We start from the raw sequence: 23,465 nt of genomic DNA, 5'->3' as shown, positions 1-23,465 counted from the left end.
CAAACATAAATGTATGTATTCTTTATGTTAGTGTCTGTATGTGCAAGTGTGTGCAGCAGTGTGTGTGGGGTCTTTGTGTCCAGGAGTGGGAAACCTGCTCCAGTGATTAATGGGGTTCCTGTGTGAGGCACCGCAAGGCGCCGTACACAATCACTGGTCCAGACCGCAGCCCCGCCAGGCTTGTCCTTCACATGAGGAGAACAGAAAGGCGGGAAGGAGGGAGGGTGAAGGGGAAAATATTCCCTTGCTGTCCTTTACTCTCTCTTTCCTCCCCTCTGCCCATCCATCCTGCTTTTCCCTCGTAAAAATCTACTTTTACAACTACTCCCACCCTTTTCTCCCTTTCCGTCGGCCCCTGTCCTCTGCTGAACTCCAACTGTGGCACATCGACATGCACCCTTACACGTGGTCACAGACCCGATGTGAAAAACACATTTCAGAAAAACACACAGGGAAATGAATGAAAGAAGAAAAAAAAAAAGCAAAAGTGCAGTGAGAGAAAATGATGCTGTCAGGGCGACATGGGCACAAGCTTTCAAGAGGAAGCTGGGGCGGAGGGTAAGGAGCCTGCTGCGAATCCCTCTCCCCACACCCCCGACTCCCCTTCCCTGTGGTTCGGGTATGCGGCCCCTCTTCTGAGTGTTAAACAAGCCTTTTAAATAGGCTTTAACCTGGGCCCACCCTCAATGGGGCCATTGTGGGAACGGATGTGTGGACAGTAGTGCTCAGTAAACACTGCTTCTTGTCCCTTTCTCACATTCTGAGACCACTCAGCACTGGCTAGCCCGGAGGTTGACGCTGCAGCGTGTATTTGTGCCATATGTGTGTGTGTGTACTGTACCAAGTGTTTGTGCGTCAGAGGGATTGTGGTTCAGCTGAAATGCACTGACAGAAAATGTGAAAGAAAGCAAGAAATGTAATCTTAAAGTCTGCCATAAACTGGTGATTTGTCTGGTGTGTACCCCCTCACATCCACAATCAGCCAGGCCCCATACAGGGTGAAGGTTACACAACATCAACCAAAGACTTCAGGAGATTTCTTGGTCGATCACTCAGCAAATCTGTGCTACAGTCTGAGGGTCCGTGACCCCCTTTTCCTGACCTGACATCCACCCAGTCATTTTTTTGTTAGCGCTAAATGGCTGTGGACTTATTTAGTTAACCCACATCAGTCCCAGGCTGGATTTCATTAGCTCCCCTCTCACAGGGACTCTAATTGGTCCTCACTGTTGTCGGCCTGGCACCTGCAGTTGGCCTGTATGTTACTGTAGCCCTGGTAACAGCAGCATGCTGCGATGCTGATTCTACGAGTCTCACCAACTGCACATCCCCCAGCCACCCCAATTGCCCCCCCCCCCCGCCACCGTTCCCCTATTACCAGCGACATATTGTCCTCCGTCCTTCCCCAAGTGAAAAAATGCCACTCATTAGATACCGTGGGCTGATTTCTTTGAAGACAACCAACTGAGATGAAAGCTAAGGCTCAGATGACTAACTAGTCTAAGGATTATTTCAATGGAGTCAGTACACACATAATGGCAGCTATATTTCTATAAACACATTAATGCACAATCACAAGTGATAAAATTATTAACTTTACATCACTCTTAATTATCTTCATCTGGACACCTCATTTGGAAGAATAGTGGTAAAAACATTACTGTTAATGTCTTTCTTATCAATAGTTAGATGGGAAGAACCAACTCAATCCTAAATGTATATGCAAATATGAGGCTAAAGCCAGGAGCCTGTTAGCTTAGCATAGCATCAAGCCTGGACAACATTGGGAAGCAGGTATCTCAGCTCTGTCCACAGGGAATCATTATCCCTCTACTGATGCCACAGATTTCCTAATCCATCAAAGTCTCAATAATTAGAACATTTTGGTCAATAACAAATAGGTTTTGTTTTTAGAATATTTATTTGCTTTACTGTTTTTTGTTTTGGCTGTGAGAAGTGACTTTCTGGGAGGATGAGGTCAGTTTCCTGTTTATTTATTTATTTATTGATTGATTTAAACAGACAAGTAAATTTTTCATAAAATCCTTAAGCAAAGCAGAAAAATATGTAATGTCACATATAATTTTTTTCTTTATTTTATTACAAAAGTGAGACCAGTATCACTTTTTCATGTTGCTCTAGCAATAAACAAATCTCCAGACGTTGAAAAGACATCTTTTAATGCTGGAGATTATTTTGTTGTGCGCTGATGCATGTTTAAGGTGAGTTGATGTAACTTTAAGGTTTCAGACAAGTTACTGTCACACTGTGATTTCTCAGCCCTTTATACACAGAGATCATTCAATAGTGCTGCATAGAAGACCTTTACGCCATCTGTGATTTTTTTTTTTTCATTGAACAAGCCTGACTACCCGACATAAAACACAGTGTCATCAGCATCGAATTTCATGTTTTGAATAGGTCTCAAGCAGCACCTTTTAACAGTGAAATAACACATGATAGGTTGGCCTTGTCTTTCTTTCAGAGTCAGATTTCCCCAGTTGGAAGATTTTTTCTGCTGAATGTTCCTTTGAATTTGCTGTTGTTTATGACTTGCTTTTCAACTAGCATTTTAAAGCAGGAGTAAAAAAAAAATAGAACTTCGTATTATATTGTGCATGCGGCCAAATAAAAGGACACTTAAAAAGTATTTGGTGTTAGAGAGCAGCTGGCTGAAGAAAATGGTCACAAATGTCAACAAGATCAACCAGCATGTAAAAAGAAGATGAAGAAATTCAAAAAAAACCCACACAAACCGATGAGTAATTTCAATCTGTTGCTTTTCTTCGCAAGTATGCTGTTGAGGCACAAATATTTCCTCCGGAGAATTTTCATGATGAAATGATCAGTAGGCCGACCTTAATTTTTCCAAATGGCACCTGACTTTACGCTGTGAAGACCTGCATGCTTTGAAATTGTCACACAGACAATAAGAACAAAGAGAAGGAGGAAGTTCTCCATTCGTGACAGGAAACACAGCAGCTTGTGGTTTCCTTCTCCTCTTGTCAGTGAGAGTGTGACGTGATGTTGGACATCCATGACACCGAGCTGGAATGACAACTTCATTTGCGGAAGCATTTCTGGGGAAAGGCGATCTCTTCCTGTAAATGATGTCTCTAATAACATCGATAAGAATCGTTTTAATATTGAAGCCGTGAAATAAAGCAATTACTTGTTACATATATTAGTGAGTTAATTCTTTATAGGTTCAATCCCACAAAAATAATATTAGTCAAGATTTAGAGGGGATTTCTCTTCACTCATGGTTGCTATTTGGGCTTGATGTTAAATCATACATTGTAATATGCTATCAGCTCTATGACAGTATTGGTATAGCACTTCCTTTACTTCAGAGACCTCTGCCTTTTCTCTCAAAGCACGTGTGCTGCATGTAAACACTTTAATGAGGAAGTGCTGCAGTCAAAGGAAAATAAGCAGATGAAGGGTTTCACTTTCTTTGTCTGGCTTTAAACCAAGCTAATATCTTTGTACGCACACTGCATCTCTTAGAACTGTTGTGTAGCCGTAAAGTGGAAGTTGCCATGTATTGATTTCTCGACAATGAAAGGAGCTGTCGAGAGTTGTAAATTCTGGAAGACATGTGTCTCGACATCACTGCTGCCTGAGCAGTGATGTTGGAGTTTCACAGCAATCATGGAGAGTGTGATGCCAGCGTAGCATTCTGCAGGGATCACAGTATCTGATTAGGATAAAGGCCAACTGCGAGGTCCAGGTTGAAACCGAGGCGATAGTAACGGGTCTCCCTCGCTGACCTGTCGACCATTACGAACCGTTTGGCATTGAACTTTCACACCTATCCTTTCACTTTCTGTTTTGTGACATGATCCCTGTGCAGTGGGTGTTGCTGTTTAGTGATCTCTTATCTGTTCCTCTCACACTGTAATATTGCATTCAGCCTATTAATATTCTGCATGCCGTACCATCTGTCACACGAAATGAATAAAATTAACTCGCTAGTGGCTCAGCGCTAGAGCGGACGTCTTATGACCAGACATTTGCCCAGACATCGGCGGTTCGATTCCCGCTCCCGCCAGACATCCGACATCCTCAGAGTGTGAGCTGACTGTGGGAGGTATCAGCTCACCTCCCGGCCACTGCCAAGGCGCCCTTGAGCAAGGCGCTGACCCCTTACAAGATGCTCAATTAGGGCGCCAACCGAAGTTGCTGCCCGTCACTCTGCCTGCACAAAATTCTGTATCTAACACAAAAAGACATGTATAGAGTGTAAAACGTAATTTCCTTGTTAGGGGATTAATAAAGTGGATCTTCTTGTTCTTCCTCTCCTAATATAGGTTTGAAAAGTGTAATGAGGTGAAAGAACTGGTTGATTAATGATTTTTTAAGCAGCAGAAATATTTTTCAAACCAAATATGAACTAGTTTCCTATCTGTGAGCATTTCTTAAACTTATTGGGGCTGTAACTAATATATTCATCAATTAACTGTTAGCCCATTCAATTTCCATTAAAAAAAATCAACACATTACTTTCAATTTAACACAATGAAATCTGTTGCATTTCAAGCAACATGCCAAAAATATTAACAGAAAACTGAGGAAAGCAGCAACTATTGAGATTTTTGACAGTTTTATTATGACCAATTGATAAGCAGTGAGTGATAGTAGCAGCTGATTCTTTGATCGGTGGTCCCGCGATGTGCTGGCAACGTCTCCAAGGTGTACCCCGCCTCACACCCTTGGGCAGTGGGGATAGGCACCAGCAGACCTGTGACCCGCATGATGAATAAGCAGCTGTATACAAGACGATTGTGGTTGTCTCAGCTACAAGAAAATGTATGGAATCTTTGATCGAACAACTAATCACTACCCAAGGGGTCTTTTCAGCATTTCTTCACCAATTCATAGATGGAGAGCATTCAAATGCTGTCATATTCTATGTTTTTGGATTGACCCTGCTCCCTGAGGGACCCCATGAAGACACTGAACCATATGCAACTGTTTTCAATGAGAGACATCAAAGGCTTTTCTGACTTTTTTTTTTAATTACACAAAATAAATCACTTCCTATACACAATCAGCAGATGAATCAATAATCATACTGAATGCTGCTTTTTCAAAATCTATTTATCTCCATACAAAAATAAATAAATGTATCCTATACTCTTGATGCCTTGAGTGAGGCCATTCTTTTGATAAGTCTATTAGGCAATCAATAACATTATGTCAGGGGAAGTCTATCGCAAATCACACCAATGAATAAAACATAGAACAAACGTCCTGGGAGAGACAATCCAGAATGCATTAGTCAGACAGCCCTGTGACGTTGCCAAGTAAACAAAACACAAACTGGCAGCTTTCCTTTCCCTAAAGCTAAAGACACATCCAGAGAACCAGTAAGAGCAAACACACATACTGTATGTAGTGAGCAAACCAAACATAGTGTTGCTTGTTGCTGAATGAATGGAAGCATTGAAAAGTGAACATTTCTTGTCTCACTACAGCAGCAACAAAGATAAACAGCAGAGGTAAGTTGTTGAATTTATGAATCATGTCCGAACAATTGAAACCCATGAATATTATTGAAGCGTGTCGTTTAGACAGCCCAGCATATGACATTGACAACGGCAACAATTGCTTTGTGTGGGTAATCTGAATAAAGAAAAAAACAACACACAGTAGGGGTGGATGTTTGAAAGGGTCTTTGTTCCTCTTGGAAAACTGCATCACATTTCCTCACTCATCCACAGAGGTGGAGGAAAAAAAGGGGGGAAGAAAAGAAAAAGTGACCTCTCCTTTAATGGGCAGCTGGTGATGTCATATCACTACACACAGATTCTTTGGTCTCCAAGAAAACCAGCTCCTGTGCTTGCTGATTGGCTGGCTGTCTTGCGAGAGGGGGAGGGTGGTTTTTCTTCTTCTTCTTTCCCTCTTGCTCCTGGATTAATCCCTGTGTTTGAGTGAGCTCATCTCTTCTTTCTTCTTCTCTCATGTAACTTGTGTCAAAACAACAGTTATTATCAATGCAGTCATGTTCCAACCGTATCAAACAACACTGGATGATTAAGAGGATGTCGTGCAAGATAATGATGTACGTGTGTGTGTGTGTGTGTGTTTTCTGCTCAGGTTTTTAAGTAATCGCATTAACAAAACACTTAAGTGTTGAATTGCTGCTTGAAATCCACTAAATTAGCCTCATGTATGCTTTCCTTGGCTAAATCTATTTCCTCAAGTGCTCTTTTAATCCTCTAGTCTCATCCCCTTTAGCTGCACTGCTTGTTTTTTCTTGGCTGTGATGAACAGTGGTGTGAACTCTATGTTGCACTGGCTGCCCTCTTCAGTGAAACACAATGCCATGCTCCTCTATCACAGTCGTGTCTGGGGCTACAGGTGACCAGCTGTCTGCCTGTGTTCCTCTCCTCTGGGACAGCTGGAGCCATCAATCAGCCCCCCCCCCCCCCCCCAGCCCCGTTGTGTTCGTCTACCCCAGTCTGACCATCACAACAACACACACACACACACACACACACACGAGACCCTCATCTGGTCCGATGCTCCTCCAGGGGACACCTCTCAAATTCCATCATCCCAAATGTTGCTATGAATGTATCCTTGAATTCCAGGCCAAATTTAAGGATGGTCTCTCTAAATCTTAGCTGACACCTGCATGTGGTGAAGTCTCTTTAATCACGCCTATTTAACGATGGCATTTCACTTGATGGCCCAGCGTTCACCTTCAGATGAGTTTTATGATGCCTCAGATGGACATAAATTAATACATTGTTGAGTCCACTCCACACAGCACGTGCAGTCACAGGCCTTTCTCCATCCACAGATGGAAAGCATTGAAGCCCATCATTGTACTCTTGGAGGGGCGTCTTCCACCATGAACTCTCTGGCACACTTTTAAAGAGAGTAGCCTTAATGTATTCAGGCCTGATTCAGTGGCTTTGGCACTCGGGCTCCCATCCCCCCATCCCACACACAAACACAAATATGCAGCTCTTTTTCTTAGAAGAGAGGGCGAACATGTGTGAGTCGCACTACTCCCTGGAACTTTTTCTTGTTTATCAAAAAGGGAATTGATGGATCTGACGAGGGGGGGGGGGTTTCCACATAAAAAGGCTCCATCAACCAATACTTTTCCTATTTATCTCCAAGGAACATTGCAAAGGACAGAGCAAAAAAAAAAAAAAAAGAGCCACGCAGGAACAAGTTGTAATGCCAGCCAGATATTTGTCCATCACAACAACGTTATTGAAGGTGTGTCAGTAATCTGATGTTTGCCAACACTTTGACTATAATAAGGATTTATGCCGAACCAAACCACAGAAGCGTCACGGCGAGCGAGACTGTCTCCAGGCTCTGGAGGACTTGTCAACAGCAGGCTAATTGTGCATGATTTTTGTTATTAGGGTGTTTTGGTGTGAATGGGGGTATAACTCCTCAGTGATGGCTGTGATTGCTGTGGCTGCTACCCAACACAGCTATCCCTGGTGCGGCGGATGGTTCATTGTTGTGTCTTTAAGACTTGGAGGGCGACAGGGAAGCTAATTGGGTGGAGTCTGTCTGGACACACAGGCTCCACACTAGAGCATTACTATGTCACACACACAGACAAACACACACACACACTCACACACACACACCTCACCTATGATGTTAAATACTTCAGATGCAGAAAAACATAAACACAAACCCAACTGTTTATTATTGCAACACAGTTAACAATAACCCACCATTTAAACAGCACTATTTACTATTTATTTACTTTATTACTTACCCAACATTTACTTTGTTGCTTTTTACCCCAAAACTAAACTGTGAACAGCAAAATCAGTGTGAGTTTTTTTTTACTCCTAGTATTTTGCTTTGAAGGATTTTTAGATATCTAAAGTAGTAACAAGAACCCAACTGGCAGAAATCAGAGAGAATCAGAAATGTTTACAAAAGTGTTTTTTCTTTCTTCCACTTTTCCTTTAAATGATCTCGTTACTCCTCAGACTTGATGTTGAGAGTCACTCTCTATACGTTCTCCTTCCACTCTTAGTTGCAATAACAACGTTGCAAAGACTGCAATAACACTTTAAATGGCCTCTTCGTTCCTCACCTTAATGACAGTGTAATTAGGCTGTAAAAGTATGTAATGAAATAGATACCTTGATCCTGACTGTTTTCTGAGGAAATGTTTAGAACTATATAATAGCTGAAGAAAACGTGACTTCTAGCTACCTCTATCTTGTGTTTTACTAACTTTACTTGCTGGATATTCATATCAAAAACCTCCAAGACTTTTAAAGATGACTTATCATATCTTCCTGTTTTCACTTTTTTTCCCCCCATTTCAACCAAAGCTTGAAACAATCTATTTGGGTTGACAAATAGAGTGTGTCTCCTGCCATAATCTCTGGTATCTAACCCATTCATTATCACAAAGCCAATCATTCTTGTTTAAATGCTAATTGATGGCTCCAGTGAAACTGTGCTGCCAAATAAAATCATGTAAATTCACACCCAGCAGACCGACCCTTGTGTTAGTATCACGGTGAATGAAACTCGTAACCAGGGTTTTTATTTTAAATAGAAACACTGTGGTCACAATAGGAGCCATAATGGCGTTATTTTCTGTCGTCATTCAGCTTTATGTGCTTGTTCGGCATCTGAGGGTAATGCTCTAAGTGGGGCCCTCAGGCTCTGTGATCCAGTGAGGAAAGGGCCCTTTATTACCAGGACACAATTAGCTTTGGGAGACCTGTCCCCACATGTGAGACAAGAACCTGTATCTAGGCTGAAAACTTAATTCCATTGTTCAAGTTAGGCTGAAACTGAAAGCACTGTTACAGTTAGGGCACTGGCTGTGGGCGGCAAAACTTTTGAGGAAGGGTTAAAGTGTATGTGACGCTGCTACTTCTGAGAAATAAACTCACTCAATCAGTTATTGAATGTCGTGTTGATGTAAAATCAAACATTTACTGTCATTATTCACTCTTAATTATGGGAACATTTATTCTGGTGCCTCGGCTAGTTTAAAAATGTTGAGGTCTTAATTAAAACTTCTGTTATCACAAAGAACAATATGTTGTGTTTGTGATCTTCTTTTTCTCTTTAGACTGACAACTCGATGTTGTGACATGGGGAGAGAGATAATGTAGAAAATGGGTAGTTTTCCGTATTTTTTGCAAGAAGTTTCATTTTGTATGACTCTGGTAATTATATAAAAATTTAATCTCTGGAATTTTTAAGTCTGCAACATCGGCGTTGATTTTGTGACACCCTTAAATGATAAAGGAGAAGTTCGAAGGAGAGGGAAAATCACATTGCAAACAAAGCGACAAGCTGATACACCAACAATAAAGTCACTGATGTGACCAAATGATGACAGCAGCTGATATTTCAATGGACTGTCCCAGACAATAGTAGCAGGAAATTAAGACAGAGAGATGGGAGGAGTACATGACAGGGTGGTGTGAGAAATAACTTGGTCTGCAATTGAATAGTCTCCCTTACTCAACTTTCACAAGAGCTTCCTTCTAAATGTCACAGATCATTTCCCCTAAAATACTAAATTACTTCCAGGAAGCTTCAAAAGGAAATGATAAGTAACTGATCATATTAGGACTTGTTTCTAAAAATCCTCTTCTCTGTGCTGCACTCAAATTTAATTTGAAGGCAATTGTCTTGCGATTAGAAGAATCCTATTTTATAGCAGCTGAGTCTCGTTTGCTGAAACGTGGTGTCTTTTTATGAATGTGGTTTTGATTGTTTCTAAGCAGAAGTTGTTGTTTCCTTTGAAACTGTGCGTCCCTATTGATTTATTCCCTCAAAATGAGTCATGATTTCATACAGCTTCATAGTTATTAATTTCTTTGCCTGGAAATAGGACATTACCTCACTGCCCACGTCACTATTAGACATGATATTATCTTAGCAGTGATGCAAATACTATCTATCTATCTATCTATCTATCTATCTATCTATCTATCTATCTATCTATCTATCTATCTATCTATCTATCTATCTATCTATCTATCTATCTATCTATCTATCTATCTATCTATCTATCTATCTATCTATCTATCTATCTATCTATCTATCTATCTATCTATCTATCTATCTATCATATAGAGCTCGCCACCAGAGGTTTCTTGCCGCTCAGGAGTGCCATTTCTTTTCTTTTCCTTTTTTTTTTTTTCTCTCTTTCTTATCGACTACTATCGTCATTACTATTTTCATACAATCGATCGCTGATCATGTGGCTTTTCTCATGCAGATAGTACGCGCAGGCAGTCACAGAGGCGGCCGGGCAGGAAGCGGCGTGGGCAGCCTCCCTGTGTCACCGCCTGCGTCAGACCAGACGCCAGGAGGGAGTTTTCCACTGACGAAAAAGGCTGCGCTTCTCGGCAGTTTGCTACAGACAAGGGAAGCGCTTCAGCTGGTACGGAGCTCCGAGCGGAGGACAGACGCAGACAATAGCACAGTGGAGCTATCTATACACGGGGATAAACGCTCCATTCAGCCGTGCCATTTGGATTACTTATCATCGGCGGTTTATTTACCACTATTTCACCACTAATGGTGATCGGATACTGGAATCGGTGGTGAGTACACACAGAGAAGGGAGAGTTCTGTTGTCGGTTATTGATATTTCATGTGTTAAAACCTCAGCTGGGAAACGAAGCCAAATAGTTTGATTGTTCTTTTTTTTTTTTTTTTTTTTTTTTTTAAATTTTCCTCTCCCTTATCGGAAAGGAGGTCATTTAAATCCATCAAATGTGTGTCTGTCCGAGAAACGGTGTTGTTACCGGGGGGGGGATCTTTACGCGTTCGATGGGTTTCCTCTTTAAAAAAAAAAACACACACACACACACTTTGCGTTCAGTCGCTAATTGACCTTTTATTTGAAAGGTTTTGTTTTATTGGCTGTGAGTGGGTGAGTTTTTAACCTGCTTTGGTGTTCCACACAGGTGATCGCAATGCGATCATTGCAAAGAAATAACATTGATTTAGACAAGATTCCAACAATCCTCTTATCGATCTATTCAGACATATCGATCAACTATTAAGGGTTTTTGTAGGAGCATCCATGCTCGGGCGGTGTGTGCTGTACTTTTTCATTATTTTGTGTCATCGGCCGACGATTCATTTGTCTGAACTGTTGATGAGGTCGGCTTTGTGTATTCAGCCAGTGCAGAGTTGTTCTTGTTCACCTCAGTAGTGCTGGTGCGCCTCTTGTAACTCGAGCGACTCCTGAAGGCACTACATGTGAGCACACACAGCTGACAGGGCTGCTGTCATTGGAATAAGCATTAATCATGAGGAATGATCGGGTCAACCCGGAGAGGGAGAGAGAGAGAGAGAGAGAGTACACCGCGATGCGCACGTTTAATGATTGTTTTCCTTTTTCTTATTTCACCTCTTGTGGATAATATCGAGCCACGCGTGGATATGGATTTTTTTTTTGTTTTTTTGTAGCACTTTGATTGTTTTTTTCCATAAAACAACACATGGATATTTCCTTCTTCTAACCGGTAATTATGACGCACACGTGTTTGTTTTATTTCTAGGAAAAGCGCGCCTGTGCGCTCCGTTTAAAGAACTGCGAGCGGTTATTAAAGAGAAATGACACCGTCGTCAGACGCTCTTGTTTTAAAGACTATCTGCCTTTAATAAAGCCACTGAATGGGTTTAATCGTCTCTAGCGCGACCTCACCCGGATCATTTTTGGAATCTTTTTTTTTTTCTCCTCTGGAATGAGGCTGTACAGAGAGCTGAATGATCCTTTGTTTACAGAGAGGGAATTTAACACTTGATGATTTGCATTTTGGGATATCTCATTTGCCAGGAATACGAGTTAATGTTGAATAAATCTTTATCTTTACTTATACAATGCAATTTTCAATTTTAGATTGTTACCTTGCTTTAAAAAAAAAAACTAAGTTAAATGAAACAAAGGCAACAAAATCTTTGTGCAGTATTTTGAGGAATTTCACAAATAATGACTACCATCCATACCTCCTGACTCTTATCACATGATCCTGTAGTCTGCTAACCTTGTAGTGCCTACAACTGTCGGACACAGCACAGATAAACTGGATGACCACTTCCTGTCCACTGCAGTGTGCTTCCCAGACTCATATTCTCTTAGTCCCCAGCTGCTCAGCTGGAAGAGGCAGTGGCAGCAGCCTCACTGGGTTCAGACAAGGTTGTCTGTGACTGCTTCATTTTGGTCACACAGGATCGCCCCATGCTTTTGTGTATGGAGACTGGAGAAGGGAGAGTGTATGTATGTGTGTGTGTGTGTGTGTGTGTGTGTGTGTGTGTGTGTGTGTGTGTGTGTAGTTTGCTGATGGTCTCCTACACAGCAACGGGGAGCGCTCCTATCTTGCTTTGTCCTCTCCCGACATTCCATGCTTCAAGTGTCCCAGACTGGAGCATGACCCTTAAACCCACAACCACCTCCTCCCTTCCTCCGCAGGCACACCAAGAGCGCATGTTTGCTGATGGACTGTCATGCAATGGAATTCTTTACCCGAGGGTTTGTCAACTGGCTTGTTTTACCCAATACACAGTTTATGATTATTAAAAACTACCTGCGGAAAAAAGAAAATCACACTTCCTATACTTCATATACAATATAGTGAGACTTTCCCAAAGACATAGTTTCCTTAAAATAGTATTAAGATGAACTTTTGGGTTGTACTTTGTGGCTTGTGCAGGCATCACCTGGCCATTCCAGTTTGGTCTGCGTAGGAGATTATTGACAGTTACGTGCAGATAAGGTTCACGTGCAAGCTAATTCCCTGTCAGGTGTGGCTAGTAAGGTAGCTCGCCTGACTGCCTCATGGGAGTAGGACATTCCAGTGGTTTAGCTGCAGAAAACACATCTGGGTTGCATAGAGCCTGTGTTCTTCTCTCACCATTACAGCAAGTGTAATGCTGCCAGAATGGAATTCCTGTGGCTTGGAGACATGACATTATTTTATTTTTTTGTACAATCCATCCTCCTCCTTCGTACTACCTCTTCTTTTTTGCACACAGTGTGTGCATGGGCTGAAGCCGAGGAACAGAATGTTTCTGTGGTGGAGTCACAGCAAGCTCTTGGCTTCAGGGAACAACAGGCTCATAGACGTGGGGAAGGCAGCTCCCCCTGCATTGTTCCAGCAGGTGGAGCGCTTCAGATTAACAGCTGAGTCGAAGAAATGAGCCACTGTGTCCCCAGCTGTGCAGGAGCTGGAATCCAGCCCTGCCGCCACCTTGATGGCTCTGATCAATTACCTCTGTGTTCTCACCGACAAGCACTGGAAGTGAGAGGTGCAATGCCTTGAAGCCGAGGGGAGGGGCTGCCCAGACACACTTACACACAAGCAGGAGGACTCCCAGGCTCATCATTATCACATTTTATGAGCACTCAGCTCAATCAGTCAGTCATTCAGAAGTTGCTCGGGGTTCTCTGTGTGCCATGCAAATGCTCACGGCTGGCTAAGTTTAGTACGACTTGTTGCTCCCACCCACACCGTTATCAGCTGCAGAGGGGCTGGACACGCCGTGCACGGGGGCAAAGTCAACTGTGACTTGTCGTGTTGAGCAGCAGGGCAGACGGGGGCAGTTCAAACAGGCTGCTGACGGATGTCAGTCCGTACGGTGGATAGCATCTGAATTTTTATTCTTTGGGTAAAATAAATGCGTCCTCTCAGATTATCTACTTTGTGGAAAAATGTATAGGAAGGTAAGTTTTGGTTTTTTTTACCTTTAAATCCTTTTTTTTTTTTAAACTTTCATTTGAAAGTAGAGCAAAATTAGTAGCGTGTTTGATGTTGAATGTCATTTGTGAGTGACTTAAGCAGATGAAATAGAAATCGGTTGTTATTTTGAAGTCATATTAACAGCCTGCAGCGTTATCAAGACAATCTAACTCAACTGACATGGTTATGCATCTGACTTGATGCTGTCTAGTGCTTCTGGTGACAAATCTCCTCACCTGAGATTTATCTTCCAAAGTCTGCGGTGGCTCGCTGGGGAGCACCTCATCGGATGAGTCCTTTATCTGCCTGCTTGTGTGTGGTTGATGGAATGACAGTGATGCATAATTTAGTGTGCGTTGAAAACATGCTGTGCTCCCTCTCTGACTCGGCTGTCCGATCACATCCATTCTCCCTTTAGAGAAAGACATTCACAGACATCGCTTTCTTGAGGAGTCGACTCTGAATTCTCCTCTTTTATCTTTGTTCTCCCTCCCCCTCCACCTTTTTTTTTTTTTTTTTTGCAAATCACTGCTCGATTGTTGTCTTCTTTTTTTTTTACCCTCTGCTCCTTGTTTCATTCGCTCTCCTTGCTCTCTTGGCCTTGTTCTGTGGGTGCAGTGGCTGAGGAGGCTGAGAAACTCCAGATTGACTACGAGCCATCCCCTTGCCAGGATTAACCTCTCGCCATTGTTTCTGCCCGTTGAACAGGATTAACAAATCAATGTGTCAGGTAGACTGCCGTCAAGAGACAATGACCCAATTCTGACACCACTGCCCCCCACCCCTCCACCTCTCTCCCCTTCTCCTCCCATTCTGCCTCACTGCAGCTTTTAATTAAAAAGACTTTGCTTAGCTGGCGCTATGCACTCCCTTGAGGATGCCTCACAGCTTTGTTTTCTTTTCTCTTTTTATGGAGAAACTGTGGTATGGGAGCGATGGCAAAAATGTAAGGTGAGCCAGCGAGAGCTCCTGTTTTCTGCATCAGTAATAGGTTTGTTGTGCTATGACATTTCAAACGCACTTGTTGTCTGATCTGTGCATAAGCAGCAGATGCTGCACCCAGGTGTTTCTAAATGGTTTAATTCCATGATATGATAATATCAGTAGCTGTGAAAGATGTTTTGTAGATTATTTGTGGCACGTGTAAGTTGATTGATGAGGAATGAGCAGCTGCTTCTCTCATTGGCTGGGTTAAAAAAAAAAAAAGGCTCGGAGCACCGAGGTGGTTCCAGTTTGAAGGAATCCTTTTGTGTTTGTTGCAAAACCGTATAAGCCATTTTGACCTATGGCAAGGTGATTCATTCATCATATGTGCACAGGGGACGACAATACCTGACTGCAGCACTAACAATAACCCTGTAAACAGCTGCAGAGCTGCCCCCACTGTACTCAAAGGTGTCAGCTTCTTGCCCTTGACTTTGACTTCTCTTTTATCCTTGTCAAAAGAGAAGACTGCTTCTGCATAATTGCTCAATGTTGCATGCTGAATATGAACCCCTCCTCCTTGCATACCTGTTTTTTTTTTTTTTTTGACTGTTCACCAAGTGCTGACACTTGCATAACATCCTGATAAGATGAAGCAGCCGTGCAGGTGACACATGGAGTTAAAGCTCATGTAAAGCCAATGGAGGATCTCTGGGTGTGACGTATCTTGTCTTTGACACATTTAGTTAATCTCTAAGGAGCAGCAGTGACAAATTAGCCCGTTGGCACAGCAGTACCGTGTCCATATGTGGTTGAGCCATGTTTGCTGCAATAACTGACATGTTTGGAACATAAATTTAGGTAATTTTAAGTTCCATACTCTTCAATTATACTTAAATTAGAGCAAGTCAAAAAAAGCAGCAGTTTACAAAAATGTCTTTTGACAGGTCCTTACAAACATTTTCACAAAATTATAGGAATTATCAAGAAAATCTTTGTACAATCATAGCAAAAAAAAAAACAAATGGGAAAAACATCCACGCTCAAGTTGCAGCAGCTGCTATTGATTTGGCTATAATTCTACAGACTGTAAACAATTTGATGGTGAAATGATCCCTTTATGCATAAAGTAAAACCTTATTTCCCATTCCACATCATCGAAGGGAGTGTCTGCACTGGAGTCGCTCCCAGTCTCGCCTCCCCCTCGCCCCGCACTTCCTTCCTCACTCCACCTCTCCGTCCCTCCTTGCATAAGGAGGCGCTCAGCCCACGAACTGCGGTGATGACCCGTTGTGTCTCGCGGTTACAACTCCCTGTCGCTTCCAAGAAATTCTGAAGAAGATTGTTTGTCACAGCTACGTGACGCATTTACTTCTCATAATCGTAAAACACAGTGGCAGTAAACCTTCCATCTCATCTGACATGCTCACTTTTCCTGTCATATGATTTCTGTTCTTTTTTATATTCCTGAAACAACCTGAGCAGAGAAGAGTGTTATTTGTTTGAGCTTTGACAGTATTTATTCATTGAATAAAGTTGAGATTTAGAGATATGAACAAAGCTTGTACTTAGACAAGTTTTCATGGATGTCAGGCAATGTTTTTGAAGATTAATGTGTAAGTGGCGTTCCCTCTTCTAGTGAACTGGTGATCATCTTTTCCCCTGTCTTTCTCTATCTGCCTAAGTGTCTGTCTCAAAGGATTGATTGTTTTTATCGCTGAACCAGCAGCCCCACTCACTGGAGCAAAAGACTACATGCATGAGTTGCATAACAAAACATCTTGACAAAGTATAGCTGCTCATATTTATTATGCGAGGCATATGAGCACATTAAACAGGACAAGTGGCAAATTGCCCTGGCTTTGGTTCACATATTTGATAGTGAAAGTTTCCCATAGGGAATGATTGAAATGAAATGTCTATGGGTAGGTGATTTGGTACCTCTGAGCTCGGTCCTTCTCAATAATCAATGCATTTACAGGGCTGATGAGATTTGGAAGAGGGCATAGGGTCCGGTAATTGTTGACTTATGCGAATAGGCCTGATTGATTGCTTCCTGTGCCATGGCTGATTTCCTCACTGAGCAGAATGCAGCATGAGATTGGGACGCATACGGTATCACATGGCTGAGCACAGGGCTCTCTTGTCGCAGTAACGCTGTGAAAAGCCTGTGTGTGCAAAAGCTTCCATACGATGCACAGATGTTGTTACACTGCCTCTAGTTGTAAATGCATCGATGGGAAAAAAAAACATGAATTATCAGTGATCAAAGCTGTGAATTCCTGACACATGCTAATAATGTGTTTCTCTCCTTTTTTTTGTCTTGTCTGCAGACTGCTCACGCTGACGCCATGAGTGGGCTTCTCAAGAGGAAATTTGAGGAGGTGGATGAGGACCCATGCTACTCATCACCCTCCTCCCTCTCCTCTGCCTGCTCAGGCTGGGACTCTGAAGGGGAGAGCTGCTACTCGGACACCCTGGACTCCACTCCCAGCAATCCCAGCTCCCCAGCAACAAATTTTAACAGTGAGTTTTCTCTCCTAGCAACAATAAATCATAGAAACAGCTGATGTTACCATGCATTTTTAAAGGATTCCATTGCCTTGTTTTTACTATGCTTTGGAGGATCTGATCATAAACCTGTAAAAGTCAGGGAGGGTTAAAGCATTTAGATAACCCATGAAACACTTGAGAGAAATTATCTCAAACTTCTATAATGAGTACACCTTTAATTGCATACTCTGAAATTGGAAAACAGCTAATCATTTTATGTTGTGTCTGATCGCCGTGGCTCACCTTCCACTCAGAGCCTTGTAGACAGGCTCACCTTACCATGGTAGATGTGGGTCATACAGCTTCAGGGTGTTTCTGGCTGGACCCGGGTCCATCTGCTGGCCCTTTGGGGACTGGTCAGGTTGGAGAGGGATTGTAGGGTAGAAGGGCAAACAGTTGTGAGCTTTCCAGGATGGTGAGCCAGGAAGAGAAGAGTGGCAGGTTGCCAATCCTGGGAACACATACGGCCTTGTATGAAGCCCAGGCACGCACCCAGCACAGGTGCTGAAAGAGACTGGGTGCAAGGATACAAAAAGGTGTGGGGGTGGGGAGATTGAACAATCTGGAAAAGAAGGCATGCAGAGACGTCAGGAAGTGCAAATTGTGCAAGCCAGTATAAATCAGCTGTTGGTGTTGGGCAGAAAGAAAGTTAGTACTGTGGTGAGTTGAAGGAGGACAAACAGCCTGTAAAACCATCCCATTCAGAGGAAGAGGAGAGGAGAGGAGGTATATACAGATCAGATACCATAGCAAGTTGTCTGCAACTGAATTGGGCAAAAAAGAGTTGTTTCTCCTTGTCTGAACTTCAGTTATCTCAGATGTACACAGATTTTCCCATGCAACTTCTGTGACTTTTCCAGGCAGAGGTTCAGAATACACCCCATGAACGCTTCCAGGCTAAGAAAAATGTGAATCTACAAGGAAATCTCCCACCACAAAATAAGACTAATGTTTAACACATGGGGAGTATTAGGATCCCTTTCTTCTCAAACGTACACAAATAAAAACAGAAAGACATTGGTTGTCTTTTAAGTGAGGCTCAAAATGTGTTGAATATCTCTGGACAGAGGAAGTGGAATTTATTTTAAAGCTGGAGTTGTTGTTGGACTTCCCACATGTGGTTCCACTTCGATTCCCATATGGTTTTATTGTGCTTGTCTGGGTATGGAAGGATGGCTGGTTGCTTTAGGTACTGAATGATTTTAACAGAAAAGGGGGCCTTTGGCTTGTGTCAGTTATTGGTCTATTTGTGAGAATTCACATCTAGCAAGGAGATTATGGTGGACAGTTGATATTTCTGTCCTGAGAGCTACTTGTTCACCCTCCACCTCTTTCGGAAGCCCCAAGCATTAACTCCAGCTTGTGATCCTGGCGGTTTCACTTCCTACAGTGTGTTGGCCACCAACGGGAAATTCCTGGGATGGGTGGTTTTTTTGTTGTATACTTGGAAACAGAACAAGGCCGACTGAATTTGTGGTGGTAGAAGTTTCACTTTACAGGATGCAAGTGTGTTGGACTCTTGTTGGCACTGTGAATGGGCATATTACATGATAAGGGTTGAGTTGAGGACTAGGGCAATGAATCAGAGGAGTGTCCTTAAACGTTCTGCTCAACCGGGTTTGCGTACATCATATGACTTCAATTGGCGGGGCAGCAGGCCATCTAGTGGTACATAAAGGAAACTGGGACAATTCAAAACTGTTCTTATAAAACTGCTTTCCTTGGTTGAACTGTGTTCTAAATTTGTTTCTTTTTCTACAGCAACATCCATCCTTAAGAAAGCGAAGAGAGCACGGCGGGGCAATGTGACATTCGACCAGGTTACTGTGTTCTTCTTCCCTCGGTGCCAAGGGTTCACCAGTGTTCCCAGTCGAGGGGGATGCACACTGGGCATGATGCAGCGCCACAGCATGCTCCAGACATTTACACTTGCTGAGTTTGCTGTAGAGCAGCGGCTCTTGCGCCGGGTGAAACTCTTCAACAGACTAAGGGAAGAGAAGCTCGAGGCTCTTAAACTGAAGGTGAGCAAACAAGTTCCAAAGTGTCTTTGATGATGTGACATATGAAGTATTCTAGTATGTAAATTCAGCTCAAGAATGACTCGTTAAATTCCTTTCCTATCCCTCTCCAGCTTACTAAGAACGGAACCCAAGAGAGCGAGGAGGCAGAGCAGCTAACCATAGACGACATTCCTGAGGAGGACATTGACATCAGCGGAGCCAACTTGGAGGAAGGTTCTTTTCTCCAGCCTTACCCGCCAAAACATCGCTATGCACTGCTCAAAGCAGCTGGTGTGAAAAAGATCGACAAAGAGGAGAAGAGGCAGCTCCATGAGCTGAGGATCTCCAGGGAAAACTGTGGTTGTGACTGCCAGGGCTTCTGCGAACCCGAGACGTGTAGCTGCAGCCTAGCCGGCATCAAATGTCAGGTAAGAGCTGAGAAAAGGTCCAACAGTATGGGCTCTGACTCCAAAAAAAAAAAAAGCTACTGAGACTCTTCTGCATTCCACACGTAATTGAACTACTTCTCTTCGCTTCTCACAGATGGATCATTCCTCTTTCCCCTGCGGCTGCACCAAGGACGGCTGCGGAAACACAGAAGGTCGCATTGAGTTCAACTCCAACAGGGTACAGACGCATTACATCCACACGATCATGAAGCTGGAGTTGGAGAAGAGGCTTGAAGAGCAGTCTAGCAACGAGGAGGAGGAGGAGAGCACAGCAGTGGCCACTTCTTTACCAGTAGTGCCCTCATTCCCCTTCAGCTCAGAACTGGTGGCAACTGGAGAAAACAGTTGCAGTAGCAATATGACGGACTCTGATTCTTCAGGACAGAGTGAGGACTCTGAGGCAGGCGAGAGTTCGTGTGTGCATCTCACCCAGCTGGATATGGATGAGAAAGGCCTGAGCCGCATTCTCAGTTTCAGCGACACGGAGAATTGCTCAAGAAGTAGCCAAGACGGAGAACATAAAGACATGTGTTGCCAAAATCAGCAGCAGGAACAGCAGCAGCAGCAGCAGCAGTTGTCTACGGAAGCCTTCAGCAGCTTTAGCATGGTGGACTTTGCCAATGATAATGAGAACATAAATGCTGCACTGTTGGACTCAGATGATCACACAGACAATCGAGCAACAGCCATCTCAGAACTTTTAGATGAGAATGCCAACCAGGGAAATGCCCTATTCCATAGCAGTAGTGTGCCACGCACACCCTCCCCCACCATAGATCGCTCTGCGAGCTACAACATGGACCTGAGCCTCTCCTCTGAGTCAGACCTGGAATTCTTTGATGGCTTTCCCTGTTTGGGGCCCAGCTCACTCTACAACTCCCTCAAGGAGTATGAACACATGGACAACTTTTTTCAATTTCAGCTGCCTAGTTACCCCAGCCTCCCTCCAGTGAGTGATCCAGGAACCTGCCTCCTGGAGTCGCTGATTGGCCTTTCAGAATCCGTCCCAGAACCTCCTGCCACTTTTACAGACAATCAGTTGTTGGAGGAAGCCATGAAATTGTCTGTGATGGAGTCTGTGAAAGTTTGACAAAACATGAAAATGTATGGACAGTGCAAAAAAAAAAAAGAGGGATTTGGGAGGGATCGTGCACATAAGAAATTAATGTTGAGCATTATTTGGGAGGAAACTGTTTTCCATCTTGCCTAAAAATATTCAAATTCCAGACATGCCTTCAAAATGTTAGCAAAGCAGTTTGGAATTTTGCTGTGTGAGATGGCAGCTAGTGTAAAAATGTGACAAGATATGATAATACATCAATATGATCAGGCCCTTGAAAACCAATGGTGGCTCTCAATTCCTAAGAAAGCTCCTTTAACCAAACAAATATCACCAACAATATGCTAAACAGGAATCAGACTTATTTGGGGCCAGGTTGGGATTCTCAACACAGCTGAATGTGCACCTCAGGGATTTTTTCTAGCTTTCTAGCTTTTGGAGGCAATGTATGGTGACCATTGCTGTGATGGCCTTCATCTTAAAACCTGAGTCAAATCATAGATATGTGGCTGCCCTCGCTTTGGGCTTACACCCAGGTGACTTGAGCAGTCAGAATCCTCCCTGTGTTGGACTCTTTCTCCTCAAGATCTCTCCCAAGGGCGTCATATGGTACAAAACAAATCCCTCTAGAAGCTCCTCGATCTGCACTTTATCTGTGAAAATAGTTGTGTATGAAAAGGCATTGTTTCGGTTGTATGGGATCGATTCAACAGTCCAACGCTAAATGATGGAGTTTCATATTTATGAGCCGGGTAACTAGCGATAATGCTCATACCATTAAAAAGCTGTAGCTGTATTGTCTTTATTACCTTTGTTTTAAATTATTTCCTTTATGATTTTATTTTATTTATTTCAGATAAAGCCTGCTTTCACTCAAGAAGCACTGTGGTTTGATTATTTTCACCTGAAAGTGCAATCTTCCTTCCTTTTTTCCATATCACAGTAAGGCGTTGTTATGGGAAATGGGACCACAAGTCCATTTTAATATTTAATATCTATTCGCTTATGCATTTAACATTTTTTTGGTAACTTATTACATCATCATTTCATTAGTTATTTAATTTAAGACATTTTGGCAATAAAATGGGGTGTTGTGAAGTTTACTGGATGTGCCTGCTTATGAAGGGAGCCATGCCTGCTGACGGTGTGTGCACAGTGCTTCCATGTAAGCTTTGGGACTGAAAACTGTGGAATCTCCCTAATCACTGAAACTAAATTATGGGTCTATTGTCTCGCTGCCTACAATGTAACCATAGAAAATTACACTAATATTTTGTAACTAATTTATGTAGGTTGATAAAAGAATTCTAATTACTGACAAATTGAATATTTTATTAAGGGGGCGAGATGAGTCATTTTCAATCTGGGACAAACTTTGTAATATATGAATTACAGAGAAATGTATACTTATGGAGGTTATTGATCTCTAGAATTCTGAAGTATTTTTCATAAGCGGTCTTATGGTTTGATATTTTAGCAAAACAAAATGCCATTAAAAGTAAGTAAATTGCAAAGATCAATTTGATTCTTGTTCTGAATTCTTTGGAAGTCTATGACTTAGGTTCAATAATATTATAAATTACACATGAAGAGGGTATTGTGGATAAAAACTGCATATATTATACAATTTTTATTGCACACTGAACCCTGAAATTTGAAGAGTTGCCTCATTAATTATAGAACAGGAACTTTCAAAGGTGATTCTGCTCTTACCTGTGTGAATGGTTTGGAACACCAGAGAGTTGTACATATCTCACCCTTTCTACAGCTGTTTCAGCAGCCTTTCTGGACCCTTTAGAATTTATGCATGCAGGTCCTGTTTGTTAAAACTTCTTCTGATTAATTGTATACTTTGAAAAGTGTTGATGCACACTGCAAATGTATTATTCGCTTTTTGCCTTTTTGATTACTTTGAAATCCATCCGATATACGTTCTCATGCCATGAAGAGGGCACTGATTTTGTTTATTTCATTTTTAATTGCAAGTAAAACATTTGTTTCTCTTGTATAAAACATAAATTCTCATGAAGAAATGGCAACAGTGAGTGTTTATCAATGTAATGTATTACAGTACAGCTTTTAAAAATTTGTTTTCAAAGAACGTGTCTTACTTTTTGCCTTTTGTGTTGTACATATTTCTGCTTGAACGGTCCTGCAGAGCAAACAAAGCTGCTTTATTTTTTACATAACTCACTATTCAATAACCTGTTGTTCCAAAACAGTTTTTCATCTTAGCCATTTGACAGCCTGTCCCTACGAATAATAATAATAATAAAAAAAACATTTTCTAAGTGTTTGTCTCTGTTGTGATTTGTGCACTTTATGCTACATGGCATAATGCATGACTTTAGTAACATTTAATTTCAAGGGCAAATGAGGAGCAAATACTCCTACACAGCACCTTTGTTTATCCTCAACCAAGGGGGAAATGTTTTTGCCAGTTTTGGTTTGTTTGTCTTGTAGCAGTTTACTCACAACCATATCAGTAGGTTTTGATGACAGTTTCTGGAGAAGTCACATATTACAAAGACAAGAAAAGAACAGTCCATTATATTTTGGTGTTGATCAGCATCCTGATCACTTTTCAATTATTTTTTAACCATTGCGGGAGAGGGACGGTTCTTTTTGCTTCTAACTTCAGGAATAAACCCTTCAATTCTTCAAAGGTAACTCAATGGCAACCCCATGGTATCCAACATACATCAGAGTCTGATCTAAAATAAAGTGATATTACAGATTTGATGATCCAAAATCTTTAAAT

General features: G+C 42.2%; 1 protein-coding gene across 1 annotated transcript; it reads left to right on the top strand.

The window, feature by feature from the left end:
• Window positions 1-10,377: 10,377 nt before the first annotated feature.
• csrnp1b (cysteine-serine-rich nuclear protein 1b) lies at window positions 10,378-22,995 on the top strand. Its single transcript, XM_068343652.1, has 5 exons — window positions 10,378-10,574; window positions 16,976-17,168; window positions 18,957-19,216; window positions 19,327-19,623; window positions 19,739-22,995. The coding sequence occupies exons 2-5, from the start codon at window positions 16,994-16,996 to the stop codon at window positions 20,732-20,734; spliced, it is 1,728 nt and encodes a 575-aa protein (XP_068199753.1). The 5' UTR covers window positions 10,378-10,574; window positions 16,976-16,993; the 3' UTR covers window positions 20,735-22,995.
• Window positions 22,996-23,465: the final 470 nt, after the last annotated feature.

The sequence above is a fragment of the Antennarius striatus genome, chromosome 20, assembly GCF_040054535.1.
Source record: "Antennarius striatus isolate MH-2024 chromosome 20, ASM4005453v1, whole genome shotgun sequence".
Taxonomy (NCBI): Eukaryota; Metazoa; Chordata; class Actinopteri; order Lophiiformes; family Antennariidae; genus Antennarius; species Antennarius striatus.
This window is presented reverse-complemented; position numbering and strand designations above follow the sequence as displayed.